The 23,327-nt window shown below is 42.9% G+C and overlaps 1 protein-coding gene across 2 annotated transcripts in view; it reads left to right on the top strand.

Annotated features, from left to right (window-relative positions):
- Positions 1-23,327, top strand: part of LOC118788727 (B-cell CLL/lymphoma 9 protein-like) — a 136,441-nt gene that overhangs the window by 93,209 nt on the left and 19,905 nt on the right. For both annotated transcript variants that reach the window (XM_036544759.1, XM_036544758.1), the window contains exon 4: positions 15,740-15,999. In XM_036544759.1, coding sequence (XP_036400652.1) covers positions 15,776-15,999 — 224 coding nt within the window. In that variant the 5' untranslated portion in view covers positions 15,740-15,775. The remainder of the gene's footprint in view (positions 1-15,739; positions 16,000-23,327) is intronic.

Below are 23,327 nucleotides of genomic sequence, written 5' to 3'. Positions count from 1 at the left end.
ATCACCAGCAAATCAAGGGGGCGTGCCACGACAAATGTCTCTCACTTGACACAGAAGATGAATGGAAGCTGATGCCACTGTGTTTGGGCTGTAAAAAATAAGCCCATTTAGATATATCCTATGTTTTTCTTGTGACTATTTGGTACTGTTTACCGCTCTAGGGTTCCACAATTTTTAAAAAAAAAAATCTGTTCTAAGGTTTTATATCAATAATTTTGTCATCTTTATTGTAAAAGATAGGGGAGGGCTTAGCCTGTTAGCCCATTTATACCAGCCGTCCCTGTGGCTGCTACGCCTTCTTTTTCAGTCGGCTGGTGTAGATGGTGTCCAGTTTTGGGAGCTCCATCTCAACAATGTACTGGGCCACCTTCACCACACGATGCACGTCCTTTCGCTCAGCAACTGTGCAGCTGGCATACCACACCGTGATGCAGTTAGTCAGGATGCTCTCGATGGTGCTCCTGTAAAAATTTAGCAGCAGTTTCTGTGGGAGCTGGGCCTGTTTCAGCTTCCTGAGGAAGAAGAGCCTTTGTTGGGCCTTTTTTGATCAGGTGTGAAGTGTTGGTGGTCCACGTCCAGCTTAGGCTTTCCATGCTTTGCACTGCTTCTTCCATGTATGTGGAGGGGGGGTGAACGCTCTCCTTTGTTCTCCTGAAGTCAATGATCATCTCCTTTGTCCTTGAGGTGTTAAGGGCCAGGTTATTATCCTTACAGCCAGATGTTCTCACAGATCTTACAGCCAGATCTCACACCTGTAGGCCGTCTCCTCATTGTCTGAAAACAGCCCAACTATTGTGTGTGCGTCCGTGAATTTAATTATGGAGTTGGAGGTGTGCATGGGGGGGTGCAGTTGTGGGTGAAGAGTGTGAAGAGCATAGGGCTCAGCACACAGCCCTGTGGGGTTCCTGTGTTTAGGATGAGGGTGGAGGAGATGTCTTTACCAATCCTGACTTGCTGTGGTCGGTCCGTGAGGAAGTCCATGACCCATGTACACAGCGAGGAACCCAGGCCCAGGTTGTTCAGTTTGCTGACCAGTTTGTGGGGGATGACGGTATTGAATGCAAAGCTAAAGTCCATGAATAGCATCCTTACATAACTGTTGGGTTCCTCTAAGTGTGTCAGAGCGGTGTGGAGAAATGTTATAATGGCGTCCTGGTGCTAATGGAAAACTGGTGCTTATCCAGATCAGGTGGGATGATGGTTCTGATGTGTGAAAAGCACGATTTTCTCAAAGCACTTCATGGCTATGGTTGTTATCGCCACTGGGCAATAGTCATTCAGACACTTCACAGATTGTTTTTTGGGCACTGGAATGATGGTGGAGGATGTAAGGCATGTTGGAACAGCAGCTTGTTGTAATGAGAGATTGAATATCTTGGTAAACACCTCTGTAAGCTAAGCTGATCGGCACATGCTTTCAGTACCCGGCAGGGCACTCCATCTGGGCCCGCCACCTTGCTTGCATTAACCATCCTCAGGGTGGTCCTCACCTGGTGGTGCTGTAGAACCAGTGTTGACTCTCCGGTAGGTGGGTTGATGCATGGAACAGACCCTCCTCTCTGGGTGTTGGAACGGGCAAAGAACTGGTTCAGGACATCAGGCAGTGTGGCGTCATCACTGGGCAGCAGATTGTTGGTTTTGTAATCCGTCAGTGCCTTGATGCTGTTCCACAGCTGGTGGGGGTTGTTATCGTAAAATTGATCCTCAACGCACTGTTTGTATTTGCGCTTTGCTTCCCTGATGCCTCTTTTGGAGTGTTCCCCGTGCTTCACTGTAGGATTGTTTGTCACCTGACCTGAAAGCTTGCGTCACCGCTCCTTGAGTAATGCCTTCATATTGCTGTTTATCCACCGGCTTTGGTTCGGAAACACCTTTATTCTCTTTTGTGTTAACACATTTTCTGTGCAAAAGTTGAATGTATCCTAGGACTGATCCAGCATATTCCTCAAGGTCTGTTCCATCTGCAAAAAAAAATCCCAGTCCATGTTAACAAAGCAGTCTTGAAGCATTGACGTGGCTTCCTCAGGACCACACTTGTACTGTCCTGATAGCCGGTTTTTGCTCAGCAGATCTGTGGTTTGTAAGCTGAGGTCAGAGTTAGGGAATATGACCTGATTGTCCTAGATGTGGGAGATGGGGTTGCTTTAAATGCTGCTGGGATGTTTGTGTAGACTTGGTCCAGAATGTTGTGCTCTCTTGTTGGGAAATTCACATTTTTATGGACTTTGGGCATAACCAGTTTGAGATCCATGTGATTGAAGTCCCCTGCTACAATGATCACACCGTCTGGATGCGCCATAAGCTGTTTGTTAATGCCGTCATGTAGCTTATCCAACACTAACTTGTCCTTAGCTTGTGGGGGGATTTATACTGCCATGATTATTATTGTCATGAATTCCCTCGGGAGAAAGAACGGTCTGCACCTTACTGTTATAAGGTCCAAATGTGGGCAGCAGTATTTATCCACCATGTCCGCGGCTGTGCACCAGCTGTTGTTTACGTAAACACACAGTCTTCCTCCTCTGCTCTTCCCGGAGTCCCTTGTGCGGTCCACTCTGTAAACCGAGCAGTCTGCTACCTCGATAGCAGTGACCGAAACATTGTGATTCAGCCAGGTTTCTGTGATGATCGTCACACAGTGAGGCATAATTCTCACTCTGATCTCATCCATCTTGTTGGTGAGGGACCTGGAGTTGATGAGAAACAGGCTCGGTAGCGCTGGTCTATACGGGTTAGACTTTAGCCTGGCATGTAGCCGGGCTCACTTCCCCCGCTTCTGTTTCCTCTCCCTCCGCGCCTGAGTGAAGGTTGCATCAAATCTGGAAGCTGTGTGGTGATCTCTGATGAAAATTAACTGGGATCGATCGTGTTTGTGAAAGGCTACTACTTTACTGATTGAAGATAGACTAACTAAATTACTAACTAAGGGAATTGAGAGAGAAAAGTGAGAGAGCCGAGCCACTGCGTCTGCACACGCCGCCATCACGCAATTTTTTTAAAATTAACAAATAACAGTACAAACAAAAATACTGTAGAATAACAGAATCCTTAAAAATTAATGCCTTTAATTAAACTGAATGACTTGCGCTATGCCGTCCATCTCAGCCGAGAACAGAGAAATGTCTGGCTGAGTCCTTCCCGAGTCATGCTCAGCACCCCCCCCCCCCCACCCACCCCTGAAGCTTGAATATTCGCTGTTGATTACTACCGAAGCTCCGGAGCCCTAAAAATGATATTCGGGACAGCCCATCTGCAGAGTGTAACTGCTGTTGTCGTCGTTTTTGACATGATATTTTGTTCAAAGTGGTCAAGACTTGTATTGCTCTGGCCAGTGCTTTTCAGTTTTCCTTGTTTTTTTTCTTTTTCCCCCATTGTTTGGTGAATTTGTTGTGACATTGTAACCAAGTCATTCATCATTGTTTCAGGTAACAAAAAGGAATTCATGGATGGACAACAACAAAAAACAACTGTATTAGGGTGTTTCCACAGTTATGCTGATCAGGCTACCATAAGCTTTAAGTACATTGTTTTTCCCTGGTTTCATTGCACTCCCTAACTAAAAAGGCTGTGCCAATGAATGGCAGTCTAGACTGATGAGAGATAGGTGGAGAGTAGAGTGTGTGTTACTCTGTGGACAGACAGGAGGGGATGCTGATATTGGGAGATTAAAGGGCCTGAAGGGTCTGTTACATGTGGAGCTCGCTGGCTTCTCACCCAGCTTCTTCTTCCATTTCGTTGTGATGCTCCTAAGAGGTATTCCTCAAGTGATATATTCAGAACACTGCACACTGCTAGTCTTGGGCTGATGGTGCTAGTGACGGTATCCATGTGTTTCTGTGTGTGTGCATGTGTGTTTGTGCTTCTGTGCATGTGAAAGTGTAAGGATGTATGTACAACAAGAAAAAGTGTGGTAACCCTTTGGAGTTACATGAATTCCTGCATTAACTGCTCCTAAAATGTGGTCTGATCTTCATTCTAAGTCATAATAATAGATACACATAATCTGATTAAATAAAGAACACATGAACAATTATACTCTGAACACATGGTATAACTGTCACCATCTAGGCTGGAAAATGCATATGAACCTCTAGAATAATGACATCTATGGAAGGGGATAATTGAGGTCAGATGTTCCAATCAATGAGATGACATTCAAGTACGGGTTAGATATGCTCTATCTATCTAACTTACTGGGGCATCAGTGTAGCATAGTGGTAAGGAATCAGGACTCGTAACCGAAAGGTTGATGGTTCGTTTCCCCCCTGGGGCACTGCTGTTGTACCCTTGGGCAAGGTACTTAAACCAGAATTGCCACAAAATAAATATCCAGCTTAATAAATGGGTAACATGTAAGCAATTGTAACCTATGTAAGTCACTTTGGATAAGAGTGTCTGCTAAATGCCAATAATGTGATGTAATGCCCTGCCCTGTTAAAACAATGCAATGAAATTTGGTTAGCAATAGAGTCTGCTCTTCACAAGAGATTTGTTGAAGTAAAACATTACATCAAAAGGGATTTCAGAGAACCTCAGAAGAAGAGTTTTTCATAAGGCTGGAAAGGGCTATAAAAGCATTGCTGAAGACTTGGGCCTCCATCAATCCACAGTAAGGCAGTTAGAGCACATATGAAAGAAATTCAGTATCATTGGTACTCTCCCTGTGGGAGTGGGAGTCCTGTAAAATCACTGCAGGAGTGCTCTTTACAATGCTCAAAGAGGAGACAAAGAACCCTGGGGTAACAGGTAAGTATCTGCAGGCATCTCTTGAACTTGCTAACAGCTGTGTTCATGAGTCCACAATAAGAAAAACACTGAACAAGAGGGGTGTTCATGAGGGATACCATGGAGGAAACCACTGCTGTCAAAAAAAAAACATTGCTGCCCTTCAAGTTTGCCAAAGACCAATGCTACTGGGACAATCTTCTGTGAGGCAAACGTTGAGCTTTTTGGCAAAAAAGATATATTGCTATGTGTGAAGGAAGCAAATCACTGCATACCAACACCAAAAGCTCATCCCAATCATGAAGCACGATGGGGGGAGCATCTTTGGGACTGCTTTGCTACCTCAGGGCAGCTTGGAGTCATTGAAGGAGCAATGAATTCCAAATTGTATCAGAAAATTCTGTGGGAGAATATTAGGGTAATTATCTCTGAAGCTTGATAGAAGTTGGGTTATTCAACATAGGAAATTATTAACAGAGGAAAATTCACATTTTGGAATGGCCAAGTTTTGACCTTAACCCTATTGAAATGCTGTGGCATGACCTAAAGTGAGCTGTTCATGGAAGACAGCCCCAAAACATTAATGAACTGAAACAGTTCTGTAAGGAGGAATGGTCCAAAATGCCTCTTACAGTTGTACTCGTCTGATCAGCAGCTATAGAAAATGTTTGATTCAGGTTATTGCTCCTACAGAAGGTTCCACCAATTATTAAATGTAAAGGTACTTTTTCCAGCCTAGACTGGGATTGACTGGGTTTAAATGATGTGTCCAATAAAGACATGAAAAAGAACAATTATCTAAGCGTTATTTACTTTTTATTTAGTTTTATTTTTATTTTTTATATTTAGTTATTTACTTATTATTTTGTCTGACATGATCAGATCACATTTTAGGAACAATTCATGCAGGAATCCAGGTGATTCCAAAGGGTTCACAAACTTTCTCTCAACCCTGTATATATGTGCTAATGTGTGTACTGATGTGTATAAATTTGGAAAAGAGAGGAGAGAGATAGAGAATAAGGGAGAGAGTTTAGCCCTGAAGAGCTTTACGTCTGAATGGGATTTGCTTAATACACCTCGTCAATCAGTGGGCCTTTTCCAGCTAGCAGCCATAAACCGGAGGTCTAGAAGAGGAGACCAGTGTGAATGTGCGTGTGTGTGTGTGTGTGTCAGTCAGGGAGTGAGGAAAGGGGTTTGTGGCTCTCTCTGGCTCGGTTGGCCATACGTTGTGCTAATGAGACTGTGAGCATGACACGCTGTTGACCCTGTCTTCTGCTATCATGTTAATTGGTTCTGAATGGTTTTAATTTATGCCTATGTGTATGTACAGTGTCTACAGCAATTAAACTCACTCTCCTTTCTGGGGTTGATTACGTTTCCTGGGCCTTTTCCTTATACAGGAAGACTGACTGACAAATATACATTTCATAGATGTTTGTGAGTTGGGGAGGATCATATACATTTAATTCCATGATTTTATCACTTTTGAATTTGGAATAATATGCCCTTACTGATACATATTATTGCAAGTAGGGATAAAATGGTTACCGGTTTCACGGTAAACCGCGGTAAAATTCCCAGTTAGTATGACCGTTTAGTATTCCCGGTTAGTTTGACCGTTTCAAATTTTAATTATCATTAAAACATTCCCACGCTTTGAGAAACTCATGTTATATACTGTTTTCTTATCTGCAATATGCACAAAGTGCAGTTACCTCTCATGGCCACATGGTGCCACCTTTAATGTTAATGCACATTTGATATGGTTTTCATATGTTTACATATGTTTGTATTGGCTATGTTATTATTTTAATGTTTATGCAAACAAAAAGTGCATAGTGCTGCTAATTATATTTGTAGTTTTGAATATAAAACTTGGTGAAATGATTTCAGTTTGTGTATCAGTACTTCTTGAACATTTTCAGCACATTTTAACAATACTGCGATAATACTGATAACCGAGATACTTTTGGTCACTATAATCGTGATATTAAATTTTCATACCATTTCATCTCTAATTGCAAGTCCTTTTTAAATGTTTGTTATTTAAAAAATCCAAAGTATTTTTTATTTTGAATAATCAGTCAAAAATAATTGGAGAAAAATATCTTGCAAAGAGCATAGAAAAATATAATAAAACTAAAATGTTCCATACTGACAGTTAATTGCTTGTGATGTTTCTTTGATGCATTACTTTTGGGCCTTTTTAATACTTAAGCATACAGCATACAAGAGGTAGGCACAATAATGGAAACACCAAACAGTATATGAATATTAATTAACTAATAAGCAATTGCCCTTTGCTTTTCGAACATCTTCAGTCCTGTCATACAAATTTTGAACTGTTTCTAGTGGTATATTGGGTCATTCTTCAAGAAAGAAAGCCACTGGTGCTTTAAGATGATGGAGGTGTAAATCTACTCTGCACTCTACATTCCAGAACTTCCCATAAAGGTTTAATGATGATCTGGTGACTGGAGAGGCCTTCAAATGCATCAAAAAGTGCTTCAAAAGTCTTCATCCAGGCATTCATTGGATCCATTTAGTGGTGTGGATGGGGACATTATCATCTTGGGATGTGGGAACATCTTGAGGAAACAGTGTTTTACACCATAGGATGCACCTTCATTTCACTTGACAGTGCATGGACGCAGCTAACCCAATCTAACTGAAATGACTTCTTATTACAGGTATATTTTGAATCTGAAATTTATCAACAACACCTTGAAGTTGTTACTTTTACTTCTGGGGGAATGTGGAGTAAAAACATGTTTAAAATATATTTGGATGTGGTTTACTGTATTTCTGTGAATTTTGAGGCATGTGCATGCGGGTGTGTATGCATGTTGATATCACCCTTCCCGGCCATTGTGTTCCAAGTCACTCTGATTCGGATACCTCTGCCATCGCCATGGCGAGTGTGCCCTTGTGCTGCCTCTCTCCAGGGCAGGCATGCGATGGGTGGCAGCGGGTTACTGCAGAACTGCAATGTTTTCATAATCTGCTCTCTCTCGCAGCAAGATGAATCCTGCTTGATAAAATGAAGTCTCCTTGCAACGCTCTGTATTTGAGATGATGAATAGTTTTCGTCTCCTGTTTGGATGGAGGTTGTTAATATTTATATTGGGTGTGAAGCACTGGCTTGACAGAGTGCTTCATTAGCCTGTTTGCTGCCTTTATTTCTTCCTCACTTCAAACTGAATGGAAAATATGAGTGGCATTTCATGCAAATTAATGACAATAAAAAGAAATCAGATGTCCGTTTCTTTCTTTGTGTGTGTACTCCAAGCTCTGCGGTATCAGCTTTAATGCTAATTAGTGGCTTGTTCAAGTGAATGAAGGGACAGGTAAAATTGATGGTAACCTCTGCTTCTCGGATGCCAAGTTTATAGTAAGAAGATGCTCCTCTGCTGAAGATACTTGGCTGGCTCCATGAGGAGAGGAAGCACCTGCCAGGCTAGTCCACACACACACACACACACACACACACACAGTCCTGTCTTCACTGAGCTAGTACAGACACACACACACACACCATAGTCTTGCTATCACTGTCATTATGCCTCAGCTCAGACATGGAAGACTATTCCTCAGGTTTAAAATTAGGCTTTCTGTGGTATACATTAGGGGAATTAATGTCACTGTAGTTTCATAGTGCCTCTGGAAGTATTCACCACATTCCAGGTTTACATGATTCTGTGGGATGTTGGTCCAGTTTTTCCCAGACCAGGATCTACTCATAAGATGCCTTCCATGGTTTGAGGCCTCCTCTTTGCAGTATAGCATGAGGATCTGCCCTAAATTGACATTGACTGAAAAGGGTTGTGGGGCTGTAGCCTTTCTACTAATTGTGGAGAATATAGAATTTAAAATGCTGCTTATAGTGAGTTACATTCTGGAGCCAAACAGTAACTATGAGAATTGATGAAGTCCATTTTGTTTATGGATAGTTGCTCTGTGTTTTCTTAAGTGAAAGTAAGTGATAAACCAAAAATCTATTGGAATTACGCTCATCTGCAAACATGCACTTTATGTGCACCCCTGATTTTATGGGTATTTACACAAACTGGAGTCCCTTAAGGTGCTTGGGAAATGGATTTCTATTTTTTAGCTAGTAGGGTATTCACATGAAATGTGTAAATGATTATTTCTTTAAATCTAAAGATTACAGTCTCTTAGACAGTAGTTTTTGAACAGTAGCTTCGGTAGGTTACAGTGGTTTGGTTTGTTAGATATTTGCCAGTGGAAATAATTGAAACTCTGAAACTGGTACAGTGATATTTGCTTCTGAATAGTCTTTACTTCTGGGACTTCTTTTTGTGGTATACAGGGTTAGAACCTTAATCAGCTGATATTGTGTGAGGGTTATAATGTTATAATGCGTGGGTAGAGCCCTATTCAGCTTATGTGGAAAGAGAGATTCTCAGTGTTGTTCGGGCCACTTGTTGCTGATTGTGAAGTTATATTTTCCCTTCATTTCAAGTCCAAAGCCCCTTAAGTGTAGAGGCAATATGACAATTCGTATAGTAAAGGTTGCGCAGCTGGTGAAAAAGAGGGTCATGTAGCAGGGCAGTTGCAGCTGGGAATTTCAGACATGTGCGTTTCAAGATGGTGTGGACAAATACATAGAAAATACAAGAATGCGCAAATTGCCTCATCTGTAATTTAGAGCTGACTGTTGTAAAAATGAATTTGGATGGTCAGATGATTTTATCTAACCAATGTCACATGTTTGACTTCTTATTTTTCAGGATTTCCCAGTAGAACTGGCGGGTGTGTTCTGTGTGGGTCTCCCCCTTACCACAACTGATTGGGGTCAGTAGTAAGGCCCAAGCTAGCAGCATTTTGCTTCTCTTAGTAATAATTTGATGCTGTGAGTTATGTTGGGTCTAAAAATAGTCTATATTACTGGTTAGCATTGGTTTTATACACTCACTGAGCACTTTATTAGGAACACCTGTATACCTACGTATTCATGCAATTATCTAATCAGCCACTTGTCTAGCAGCAGTGCAATGCATAAAATCATGCAGATATGGAGCTTCAGTTAATGTTCACATCAACCATCAGAATGGGGAAAAAATGCGATCTCAGTGATTTCGACTGTGGCATGATTGTTGGTGCCAGACGGGCTGGTTTGAGTATTTCTGTAACTGCTGATCTCCTGGGATTTTCACGCACAGCAGTCTCTAGAGTTTACTGAGAATGGTGCCAAAAACAAAAAACATCCAATGAGCAGCAGTTCTGCGCTTTGTTGATGAGAGAGGTCAACGAAGAATGGCCAGACTGGCTGACAGAAAGGCTACAGTAACTCAGATAACCACTCTGTACAATTGTGGTGAGCAGAAAAGCATCTCAGAATGCACAACACGTCGAACCTTGAGGTGGATGGGCTACAACAGCAGAAGACCATGTCGGGTTCCACTTCTGTCAGCCAAGAACAGAAAGCTGAGGCTGCAGCGGGCACAGGCTCACCAAAACTTGACAGTTGAAGACTGGAAAAATGTAGACTGGTCTGATGAATCTCGATTTCTGCTGAGGCACACAGATGATAGGGTCAGAATTTGCCACCAGCAGCATAAATTCATGGACCCAACCTGCCTTGTGTCAACAGTCCAGGCTGGTGGCGGTGGTGTGGGGAATGTTTTCTTGGCACACTTTGGGCCCGTTAATACCAATCAATCATCGCTTGAATGCCACATCCTATTTGAGTACTGTTGCTGACCATGTGCATCTCTTCATGGCCACAATTTACCCATCTTCTAATGGCTACTTCCAGCATGATAATGCACCATGTCACAAAGCAAAAGTTGTCTCAAACTGGTTTCATGAACATGACAGTGAGTTCAGTGTTCTTCAGTGGCCTTTGCAGTCACCGGATCTGATTCCAGTAGAACACCTTTGGGACGTGGTAGAATGGGAGATTCGAAGCATGAATGTGCAGGTGACAAATCTGCAGAAATTGCGTGATACAATCATGTCAACATGGACCTGATTCTCAAAGGAATGTTTCCACATCTTGTGGAATCCATGCCTTGAAGAATTGAGGCTGTTTTGAGAGCAAAGGGAGGCCCTCCCCAGTATTAGTATAGTGTTCCTAATAAAGTGCTCAGTGAGTGTAATTGATTTTTTGTTTTATGAGTACATCATCAGTGGAAAGTGAAAAAGTGTATTTTGGGAAAAGCCTGTTTGTTTAGACAGGCTTTTCCCATGGAATAGTTGATGTGCTTCTGTTCTCATTCTGCAGAGGTCAAACAGAGTGCTGCTGGCAGCCTAGATGTAGCACACCTGCTGTGTGCTTATACATGCCATATTCAGTCAGCTTTGTTTTGGGTAGGGTCCTTGTGGATGAGTGGAGCTGACCTTAATCATGTCACAGCAGTTATTTGGTATAGATTTTCAACTTTGCTACAGTGATTTTCTCAGTAGTGGCAATGTGTGCAGTGTTTCCCACAGATCTGAAATATACTTGTGGTGGTAGCCGGCGGAAAGGGCCGGCATTGCCTGCCCGCAGAAAAATGGTCTACTACATGTGACAAACAACAAATACGTGTGACCTTTAACACAATATTTTGATTTATTGAATATTTCTATTTCACAGATCCAACCCCCCACCCCCACCCCCACCCCTCCCCTCCCCTCCCCTCCCCTCAGAAACAATTCCCCCAAAGTCAGAACAATTCGCTACATGCACTGGGCTTTGTGACGTACTTCCGATTCAAAATAATACTGCTCGGTTACTTCCAGTCTATTTGTTTACTTGCAGCTAGCTAGCTAGAGAGCTCTTGATAGCGTTAATGTTTAGGCTTTTTCACAATGAGTGTACGCTAGAAAATGTTCAAGACGGAACATTTTCAAAAACAGGAGAAGAAATACTCTGAGCATTGCTGTGTCTAGTGGTGTAAAGGACCGTAGTTGATCGGTGGTCGGTACGGATCCCCACCCACGGTTTGGCACGCATGTGAACCTTGGATTAATTGCAAAGTTTAACTATAATAATAGTGTGAAATACAGTTTTACTGCCGCTTTTACTTTTTAAAGTAATTTCCTAAATGTCGATGCAAAGTTGCAGTGAAAAGATAGAAGCGCCATTTTAAAAACCAGCAACCTTATTTAGCAGAAGCGTTGCGAAGACGAAGGCTGCGTCCGAAATCGCTCACTTGTTCACTCACTATTTAGTCATACAATAAGTTAATAATTTTCTGGATATAGTTTTATGTTTGCAAGTTTATTCAAACATTTGTATGAACATCTGACACTATGCTCACTAAACATTATGCTATTGGGAAAGCTACAGCATGAGATTGTTTAACAACGATGGCAATTTGAATAATTAAGTGGCAACTAATCCCAAAGCTTTGTCTTAAATGTGTCGCATTATAGCTTTCTTGTGTTACAAAATTCAAATTACAGAACGGAGCTAAATTTAATTAAATCGATTTCAATTACTGAGAATAAACTTTTAGGTTAGGTTGAGTGCAATGGACAATAACACAGACCTCACAAAAGCTGTGATGTGTCATGAGCATTTAACGTAATTTAAATCGATAAATGCCATCCTTGTTCATTAATCTCACGTTGTAGTTTTCGCAAGCGCACAAACTACAGACAATCTGCGCTGTTTTGCGAGCATAATTATTTTCACTATTCTCGCGATCGACTATTCTGTGAATTATTTGTTTTATTGTTAATCAAGGAGGATAAACGGGAACAGGTTGAAAGTAATGATTTAAAGGTAGTGTTTGGGCTTCCCCTGTTTCCAGCTCACCGGCAGCCACCACTGCTATCTTGGCGTTAGCGGGAAAGCGGAGACGTATACAGTGATGTAACGACGTGGCTGTATGGTAGTTCTTTGCCCGTGGAAAAGCAAACCTGTTCTTAGAAGGTTTGCAAGTTGAAGCAACTCCGAACTGGCACTAGCACAAGCCCAGAACTAGCACGTAGTTCGCGTTGGTGGAAAAGGGGTATAATACACAGCTATTGAGTTTTTTGTAGCTCTGTAACGTTAATACTATAAATTCACGTTTGTATTTGGCATTTTGACAGAACAACTAGCTAGCTAATAAGCAGGGACGTAGCAAGCTTCTGAGTATGCCGGGTATGTAGCTAAATAAAGTTCTATAACTTGTTACAGCCGAATCTACAAACCAGGTAGCCAAATCTCGGTGCTAACTTTGCGCCATGCATTGTTTTTTTTTTTTTTTAGCGATGTCGTGGTACCACATTGAAGTGGTGTCATACAGTATAAACTTCTCCAGTCCTCCATTTTGACTTTGATTGATCTTTAAATTTATATTTCGCGCCGCCCATGTTCCAGTACGTCACACTGTGAAATCATCGGTTACACTCGGAAAGGTCAGCGATGAGCGGTAGAAAATAATCGATTGCGGATGGCGTCGTTCTCTCGGACAGATTAAAAAAGTAAAAATAAAAAATGGTAAAACGGGTCGCCAAATATACTTTGGCGGCCGTTAATATACCTGGACGGCCCACCCAAGTAAAGTCGATGCTTGGGAAACACTGGTGTGTGTCCATGAACATCCATAAAAATCTGATAATAGGACGCTGATGTTGAGTCACCGTATTTTCACACCGGGAGCGACGAGAGCGTCAAAGCGACTGGAAGTCATTCATTTTCTATGTGAGCCAGCGTCTATCGGCGGCGAGCAGCAGCAGCATGACCGTTGGCGAATTCTCGTGAGGGCATCTAGCTGGCTAGCTAACTAGTGTAGCCTAATATTTGTTGGACTGTTTTGCCCATGGTAAGGTCTGGTGGCTAGCTAGGTAACTGGTTAGATACTTGGGTAGGTAGCTAGTTCTATTGGGGTTTCTCAGAAGTGAAGATGCAGCAGAGAGAGGCTATGTTAGTGGACTCTAGAGCAGGTGAAGAGCGGAAGGTGTAATCTCACTCTCGGTAATTGAAATCAAATGTATCTTAAGTTTATTACATTTACTCATTTAGCAGACGCTTTTATCCAAAGCGACTTGCATAGGTTATGGTTCTTTACAATGTTATCCACGTGGATGGATATTATACAAGAAATTTACTCTGCAAGCCGTATTCTGAAAGGTCAGAAAAGTAAGGAAAAATCTAGACTTTTTTTCCAAATTTGACTGCTACCTTTCAAGTATTTTTGACAATGCCATTGACAGTGGCCTCAGCTGAGAGGTTCTTCAGCAAATTGAAATTTATTAAAAATTACCTCCACTCTTCAGTGGGCAATGACTGCTTGGCACATCTCTCAGTAATATCATAATATAAAAACAAAGTGGCATGTTCGACCTCCTTCAAAAAAAATTTAGATCGATGGTCTAGTGCAAAAGAATGGTGTGTAAAAGTATTGTAATTGGTTACAATTGTTGTGTATAAATAGGTCTATTATAACTGTTGCTTGTAACTATTTTGTAAAAATACAGCTGGCAGTTAAGGGATTGTCTGGTGAAAATTAAATAAAACTGGGCCACACTTAAGTGTTAAATATGGGATATGTTTGTGACACAGGAAATTGTGAATCATAAGTTTGTATGTCACAGGGGTGACTGGGACACAAACGCGGACCACACAATTTTCAGGTTCCGGGCGTTTATTGAAAATGGCAGGCAGTTTGTAAGACCAGAGACAGGCAGGGTTCAAAACACAGAGAAGCAGTCTGGGGGCAAATCCAAAGTCGGGGAATCAGAGCAGACAGGGTCAGGAACCAGGCAGGCGAGTAATCAGGCGATCGAGTCCAGGCAGCAGGCAGAATCGTGGTCGGGATGTAGGCAGGAAAAGCAAAAACGGCAATCAACAAAAATAAACTATGGCAGGGACGAGACAGGTCGAAACACTGAAACGAACTAGCAGCAAGACAGAGATACGCAGGGAAAATATAGGGCTGGGGTGACGAGGAGATGGGATGCAGGTGGGCAGGCAGGCAGGTGAAGGTAATGGGGCAATCAGGTGGGCGGAGACCAGGCGGGGAGCGGGGTGGGGCTGGGACACAACGAAAACGGCAGTGTAGCATAGTGGTTAAGGAGCAGGACTCGTAACCGAAAGGTTGCTGGTTCAATCCCCGCTGGGACACTGCTGCTGTACCCTTGGGCAAGGTACTTAACCCACAGTTGCCTCAGTAAATATCCAGCTGTATAAATGGATAACATTGTAAAGAACTGTAACCTATGTAAGTCGCTTTGGATAAAAGCGCCTGCCAAAAGAGTAAATGTAAACAAAAAGCATATGGACAGGGAAAAACAAAACACCACAGCTAAGGGGGAGGAGCCCTGGCACTGTAGTTTAGACCTGCAAGAGTCAACACAGGAGCCCTGTTTACTGTAGCTGGAACGTCAAATGTTATGCATTCCATTCAAACACTGCAATATTAAACAAGGGCGCTAAATAGGGTTTTACATGTATCTAAAGAAATAGGTACTTACGCCCCTGATCCTAGTTACTGTTATGCTTACTGTTCGGTAAGCATACAGTAAGCATGTTCACTTTTACTCAGGGTGACTTATATAGTTTACAGTTTACACATTATCCATTTGTGTAGCTGGATATTCACTTCAGTAATGTCGGTTAAGTGTCCTGCTTGAGGATACAAAGCTGGCGTTCCCCACACCACAGCCTCTACAGCACTATGCTCTAGCTCCGTTATTTGCTGTTCTTACACTCCCACTCATTGGCTGGATTCAGTAACAAGCCCTTTCAGACAGGGGGAATGTGGGAACATCATCTGGTTACATCATTGCAGTGTCTTGGAAGCTGTCCTGAATATTTTCTGGGTGACAATAAAAACTGGGGATCCAGCAGGATCCAGTTAAACTGTAGCTTGATTTGCAATAAATTATTTTGGCTGGTGAAAAATCCAACTGGCTTTTGGACTAAAGTAAATTTTGACACTGAGTGAGTTAGAGGGGGAAGATAGAGGGCAAGGAGGCCTGAAATACAGGAACCTCTTCACCACCAAGCTACCGAGGGCTACACTGGCTTTGAATTGCACTAATGTTGCCACTGCGTTTGTCCCCTGTGCAGTGTGCCCACAGGCTGTGAGGCCTCCTGGGGCAGAGCATGCAGGAGGTGCAGGAAGAGAGAGCAACAGCATACTTCAGCAAGAGAGAGTGTGCCAAGAAGGAGAGACCCAGCAGCAGTACCTGTGCCAAGGCCACGCCCACACCCAGTCCTATGCCCAGCCCACACCAGCACTTGACTCTACCCTCCGCCTCTCTGGGATCTACGTCAATGCATTCCAGCAATCGCAAAGTGAGGAACTCCCCATCAGGAAGCACTCAGAGGTGAGTAGCTGGGTCTGGATTTGGGGTTGAGGGTCATGGTGTCCTAGACCAGTGTTTCTCAACCCTCTCCTGGAGTACCTCCAGCCCTGCATGTTTTAGATCTCTCCCTGCTCCAACACAGCTGATTCAAATGATCAACTCGTTATGAACTCCTGAAGCTGCTTAATAACAAACTGATCATTTGAATCAGCTGTGTTGGAGCAGGGAGAGATCTAAAACATGCAGGGCAGGGGGTACTCCAGGAGAGGGTTGAGAAACACTGTCCTAGACTATCACACACAACTCTGTAGAAGTCAGCCAGTCAGGGAGTCCACACACAACAGGTGTTCTCAACACACTACCTGCTGTTGGTGATACGTCAGATGGTTTAAACAGGTCTGTGTCTACATATTCATGCTGCTGCCTTGTTGTAGTGTGTTGATGCATTGTCGGCAAATTGCCAGTCATTCAAAGGTGCATAATATGGGTTCATTAAAACTGTCCCAGCTGAACATTGTTTAGGGCTGCGTGTGTTGTGTAACGTGTGTTCACATGTACAATTTCAAGATGTATTTCATGTTTCTTGCAAACTTATTTTTACCTTCAAGTGACTCTTGTCCTAAAAATGCGAGCTGTGTTTGGTATGAGCTCCATAAGGGACACCCCGAGAATGGAAAGTGAATAGACAGAGAGCCACTCCAGACAGGAGAGAGACGAGGGGGATTAACATGGTTGCAGTCAAGTTATAAACTTTCTTTTGAGTCAAAGCAATGTTCCTACTTCCTGTTTGAAGCAAACCGTGACAGTTGTTCCCATGTGTAGGGGCACTCGTGTGTATGTGTGTGTATATGTATTTATGCGTCTTGCACTTATATGTGTGTTTGCATATATGCACCCCTGCACATAACTTTTTCAGTGAGTTACTCAGGTGAGTACCAGGAGATGGAGTTTGGTACTCACTCATTATGTAGCGTGGTCTTAAAAAGTGCCATCTTCCTCACTGTCCTCCATGTCGCCCCCACTGTCCTCCGTGTCACCCCCACTGTCCTCCTCTGTTTCGCCCCCACTCTCCACTGCTTCAGCTCCCTGCATGGTAGATGATGAAGATGCTGCAGATGCACCTCTTTGTCTTTGGTTGAGCCTGCGATTAGCTGTCTCCATCCACAGCTCAACAGCTTGCTTTGGGTCAAATGTCTCTGTGGTCTGCTTTGACAGGTGAATGTGCATCAAGGCTGAGAGACGAGCATGTGACAGACGAGATCTGTACTTGTTTTTTATTATGTTGAGATGTGAGAATCCCCTCTCACAAGCTGCACTGCTTAAAGGCAGTGTAAGAGACAGCCTAACCACCTTGCTGATGTTGGAGTAAGCATCTGGGTTACTTGTATTTACTATTTGGACCAAGTCATACACAGAGGAGGCTCCCAGACGTTTTCCTGCCTGCTTTAAGCGCATCCATTCTGTCACAGTGGTGTCTTTGTCAAGTTGCAAGATGGTCTCATATTTCTTTAGAATGCTGCAAACTGTTGTGTTTCCAAAACTGTGGAGATCTTGCATACCCTGAGGCCATGTTGAAGGATCAAATACTAAGAAATTATCACATGACTTGAGGGAGTCATATCTGGTTTCAAATTCTTCAATTAACCCCCTAAGTAGGTTTCTCTTGTCATTGTCTGCATCAGCATTTGAAACATTGTGTGCACTGAAAACGCTCTGTGAAGATATGCTGTAAGTCACTGTTATCACTTGTAGCTAGTTGCATTTTAATGGCTGGCAGCAATCTTGATATCTTTAACAGTGTTTCATGCCTCCATGCAGACCATCTGATATTATGAAACTTACCCAGTTTCACAAAGGCGATTCCATTTTCTTTACACAGCTTCTTCAATGCAGTAGTTTTTTTTGCTCCACCTTTTTGCAAGTAAAATTTCAGCAGCTTGACCACGCATTGATTAAATGTCTCACAGTAGGGAACGTTGCGATCAGCTGATTTTGCGCAGTTCTCCAGTGTGTGCGCGGTGCACAAGGGAATCTCCAACAGCAGCGAGCTGTCGTAGTTTTGGTACAACACCGTTGTAGATACCAACGTTGACAGCAGCCCCGTCTGTGCATACAGCGACCAACTTTGTTGCCCAGTCATCCAAGCCGGTGTCCTGGAAAAGTCTCACAAGCCCGTCTGTTATGGCCTGCGCGGTTTGGTCAGCACCCAGTTCAATCAGTCCAAGAAAATCCGAGGTAAACTCTCCGTTGTTCGACACAGCCCTGGCCTGCTTCAGCAGGGGTGCCTCCAACAGCTCTCCCAGAGCTATGCTTGCTGACTCATGTTTTGGAGCAGGTGGAAATGAGCATCTGTCCTGCCGAAGTTCCACAGGGCCCGTTTCCACCATGGTGGCTGGGTGGCCATGTTGGCTCAGGAGCTGGCTCTTATTTCCAGCTTTGCTGTCTGGATGTGTAGGAGGGTGTGGCACATGATTTTTGCTGCCAGCTGGGTAGTCACTGTAGGAAAATAGTGTTTTTCTCTGGGATTTATTGTGTGTTATCTGACTATAGGTGCCTCCATTTCTGGAGCCTTTAACTCAGCCTGTCAACCACGTCTCCATGGAAACAGGGAGGTGATTACTGCCTTTCTTTGCTCATTTATTCATCTCCTGAATGTTTTCTAGGCCCTCGCACTGTCCCAGGATCCATACGATTTCTCCTTCCTCTTAGACACTTTCCTCCTTTCTCTCCATCTTCCTGCTGTGTTCTGTCCCTCTCATTCTCTACTTCTTTCTCTCCTTCTCTTTCTCCCTCCCCCTCCCTTATGTTTGTTAGGAAACATTGAACTAGTGGTACAACAGGAAGGAATCTTATTTTACAAATGGCTCTGAGGTCCTGGTGTCCTCTTTAGCCAATCAGAAAGTGTGTAGCAGGAAAAAAATCTCTCCTGCTTCCCCCGGTTCTCTCTCCTGCTTCCTCTGTCTTGCTGTCTGTGTCTATGACTCTTTCTCTTCATGTCTCCTTTTCTCTAACTGTACGTTCACACCGGGAGCAGCGAGAGCGTCAAAGTGACTGGAAGTCATTCATCATGTGAGCCAGCGTCTCTCGGTGGCAAGCAGCAGCATGACCATTGGCGGCGAATAAAGTTGAAGCCAGGGCAACTTTATGGTAATGAGCTATGACGTGGTTTGGCGGCAACCAATCGGAATTGGTTGTGCGCCACTCTAGAGAATTCTACAGAACACAACTGTGTAAACTTTTGTTCCCACCAAACATTATTTACCAAGCACAATTGGAGGAGAGATTAATAATTGCTGTGGTGGGTTTTCCCATTATTTACTTTAATGTAGGCTACACACAAATTAACGTTAATGTTATTTAAAGACCAGGGCTAGTAAATGTGTCCTATAAATTGCATGTTGAAATTTGACTTCGCACTTAGCATCAACACAAAAGTCACACCACACAAATGGCTTTTTATTAGTTTATTTCGTTACCAAACATATAATTATAATTGTTCATTTTTTTCCTTCATCGATCAATTTCTTACCTTCACATTTAAAAGATGTAATGAGATTAACTTATAACCTACTTGTGGTCAGTCAGCACAAAGATACTGGTCGACATGTTTGTTTGTTTTGCGGCCCCTTTAAATAACGTTTGCAAGACCAAGCATTCCGAACGAACTTGTAGCCATCTACGTCAGAGCATCCACTTCTTCGACAGCGTTGTTGGCAGGGCAGCCATAGCGAATTTTGATGCTCTCGCCACTCCTGGTGTGAACGTATGGTTAGTCTCATTCTGTCGCTCTCTCATTTCTATTTTTCTGCTGAATCAGGGAAGGTGGGGGTCAGGAGGGCAGGGTATTGAGTGGGCCAGAGTTACTAAGATGCTTAGACTCTGTGCATGTGTGTGTGCGTGCGTGCAAGTGAGTGAATGTCTGCCTCGGAGTGTAGCAGTGGGAAGTTCTTTACGATGAATTAGACAAAAATGCCAAACTACCCCATTTGTCAATGGTTACTGCACATTTCATTTATTTGACACAGGGGGGAATCCCTGCTTTTTTGGGTGTGTTTGTGAAGGTGGAAACCTCCTCTGGTTAGGGGTGTTTTAGACTATGGTACCCCCCAATCCCCCCCCAGCTGCTCCCCTGTCGCATTTGCGGCAGAGAGATTAAATTGGAGTGCAGCAGTGGGGCTAGAGGCTGGGACTGATACCCAGCAGATGTCAGATGGGGACTTGTGGCCCTCTTTACAGCTAAATTACCCCCTCTCTGAGTTTATGTTCCCTGGACATTTAACAACACCCAGCCCCTGGCTTCGGCCTGCTTCCCAACAATCTCCACATATAAAAACATAAGAACATATTATGACGAGAACAGGCCATTCGGCCCAACTAAGCTTGCCATTACAATTAAAGAGAATCCAAAACTGCGTCAATTATTTAGGGTGACCATACGTCCTCTTTTTCCCCAGACACGTCCTCATTTAGAGACACATGTTTTAGGTCCCAAAACAAGGACATGTCCGGGAAAAAGGACGTATGGTCACCCTACAATTATTACTCCCAAGTCTTTTTCAAATTGAGCACATTCTACTTTTTGCCCCCATGAAGTAGTCTTGTCTAAGGTTTTTATTTCCCACATGCAAGACTTTACATTTAGCTAAATTGAATGTCATCTGGCAGGTATCTGCCTACTTCTGGATGCTGTGTAGGTTAGGGGTCGACCGATACGGTTTTTTCAAGGCTGATACGATAATGATTATCTGTGAACAAAGAGGAGGATAACCAATATTTCAGGCCAATATTTGAATGACTTTAACCTTTTTTTTCCCGGTGTGAAAGGAAATAGACTGTGACAGCATGGACTTATAAAGATAAAAATAAACTAAAAATTGTAATAACTACAATGACCACATTTGCCATTACAGATTATCTGTGAGGGTCACATTTGAGCTGCAGCGTGTTTGCGAGGGTGTGCACGTTCGAATGAGACTGGATGTTAGATTTCCTCACTGGCAGGCCACAGGCTGTCAGAATAGGAAATACAACCTGTAGTAGCATCGTGATGAACACCGGCACCCCACAAGGATGTGTCCTCAGCCCCATGCTCTACACACTGTTTACACACGACTGTGTCGCCTCTCACAAGGACAACACCATCCTGAAATTTGCTGACGACACCACTGTCATCGGACTCATTACTGGCGGTGACGAGACAGCATACAGGGATGAGGTGGCAAATCTGGTGACATGGTGTGAAGAGAACAATCTCACCCTTAACACAGACAAGACCAGGGAAATGATCGTGGACATGAGAAAGGAGAAGAAAACTCATCAGCCATTGATCATCCATAGGCTTGGGGTGGAAAGGGTGAGCAGTTTCAAATTACTGGGTGTCTACATATGTGATGACCTCACTTGGACACTTAACACCACCCAGCTGGTCAAAAAGGCACAACAGCGGCTGTATTTCCTGAGGAGGCTGAGGAAATTCGGCATGTCACCACAGATCCTCAGCAACTTCTACAGCTGCATCATTGAAAGCATCTTGACCAGCTGCATCACGGTGTGGTATGGGAGTACCACTGAAATGGACTGTAAGCGTCTGCAGAGAGTGGTAAAAACTGCTGAAAGGATTGTTAGGACACAGCTACCCTCTCTGCAGGACATCTATCATCAAAGAGTCCACAAAAGAGCCTGCTCCATTGTCAGGGACTACACCCACCCCCAGTGCGAACTGTTCACACTTCTACCCTCTGGCAATAGGTACAGAAGTGTGAAATGCAGAACATCCAGACTCAGGAACAGCTTCTATCCAACAGCCATCAGACTCTTGAATGGGTCAAATACACAAATACACACCTCCCCGGCCTATCCCATGCATACACACCCACACTGCAACCAACTGTGCAATGGAATGGAACTGACATTGCATCAACATTGCACATTCTACACTGCACTGATGCCATTTTTTGCACATTTAATGTATATATCCTTTATTTATTTTCTTCTTACACTCTCTGACCTTTTTTTTATATTTTTTCTTTCTTAAATTCTTGTGTTTTCTTGTGTTCTACTCCTAACGGCACTCATAAGTGAAAGGCAAAGGAAGAATTTCATTGTACAGGGAACTTGTTTCTTTACTGTGCATATGCCAATAAAACTTTGATTTGATTTGATTTGAGACGGTGTACGAGAGAGAGAGAGAGAGAGGGCCTACTAAAAGGGGGCTAATATTGACATTGTGGGTAAATTTCTCCATGGTTATCTTATTTTGGCTACGCAACAGATGCCTATCACTATTTCAAAAGCATTCACTTATCGGACGAATGATGGCAATCATTGCATAAGAAATAAAGCGAATTGATACATCACTTAGGCTGTATTTTCATCATAAAGTATGAAATATCAAACCTTAAAACTAGCCTGTGCGTCCATGCTTTTTCTGAAGCTGCGGGGAGATTCTAGGAGCCCATTTGCTCATAAGTCATTTATGTGAAAAATGGACAGGTCATACAAAAGTAGGGTACCGTGTGGAAGGACTGTGATAAAGTTAGCGAAAATACTGTGGAGTGCAAACTCTGTGCTGCAATTTTTTATTTTAATAGCTCTTCTTCCATGATGATGATGAGGCCAAATGAAGAAACATCCAAGCGGCAAACGGCAAACGTATTTCAGAAGGGCTGTGCCTTAGGGTAAATTTCTTTGAGTGTTTCATTTGAAAGAATAAATATACATTACTATTTGTTAAACCGTTGCAATTTATAGCGTAAGTGCACCAATTAGTCCTTATTACAAGTCCTTATTTCTTTTATATTCCAAGCTTGTTTTTAGCTTAAGCGTAGACTACTTATAGCCTACTGATTCAAAAAGGTCCAATTAGCCTAGTGCAATTTGGTTAATGGCATGGTTTGAGCACAACGACCCTTTCACTGGATACTTACCTTCCATCCTTGTTTCCAGCAGCAGGTCTGAGAAAACGTTTGATTTTCAACGTCAGAGAATGTTGTCTGTCTCGACCAATGACAGAATTTTGTGGAACGAATGTTAGCCATACCAATAGCATTTTTTTCTGACAGAGGAGATGCATCGGGATAGTACACACATCGCTTTTAAAAGTTTTTTTTTTAATTATTGGGAATTTAGATAAAAATATACCAATGACCAATAATCAAAAATTTGCAAATATCGGCCCTGATTATCTAACAACCAGATAATCAGTCAACCCCTAGTTTAGGTCTTCCTGTATTACCTTAGTTGATTCTATACGGTTGGCTAGACCCCCTAGTTTTGTATCATCTGCAAATTTTACTACTTTACTACTAACCTCTGCATCCAGATCATTTATGTATATATGGAATAGTAAA

The sequence above is a fragment of the Megalops cyprinoides genome, chromosome 14, assembly GCF_013368585.1.
Source record: "Megalops cyprinoides isolate fMegCyp1 chromosome 14, fMegCyp1.pri, whole genome shotgun sequence".
Lineage (NCBI taxonomy): Eukaryota > Metazoa > Chordata > Actinopteri > Elopiformes > Megalopidae > Megalops > Megalops cyprinoides.
This window is presented reverse-complemented; position numbering and strand designations above follow the sequence as displayed.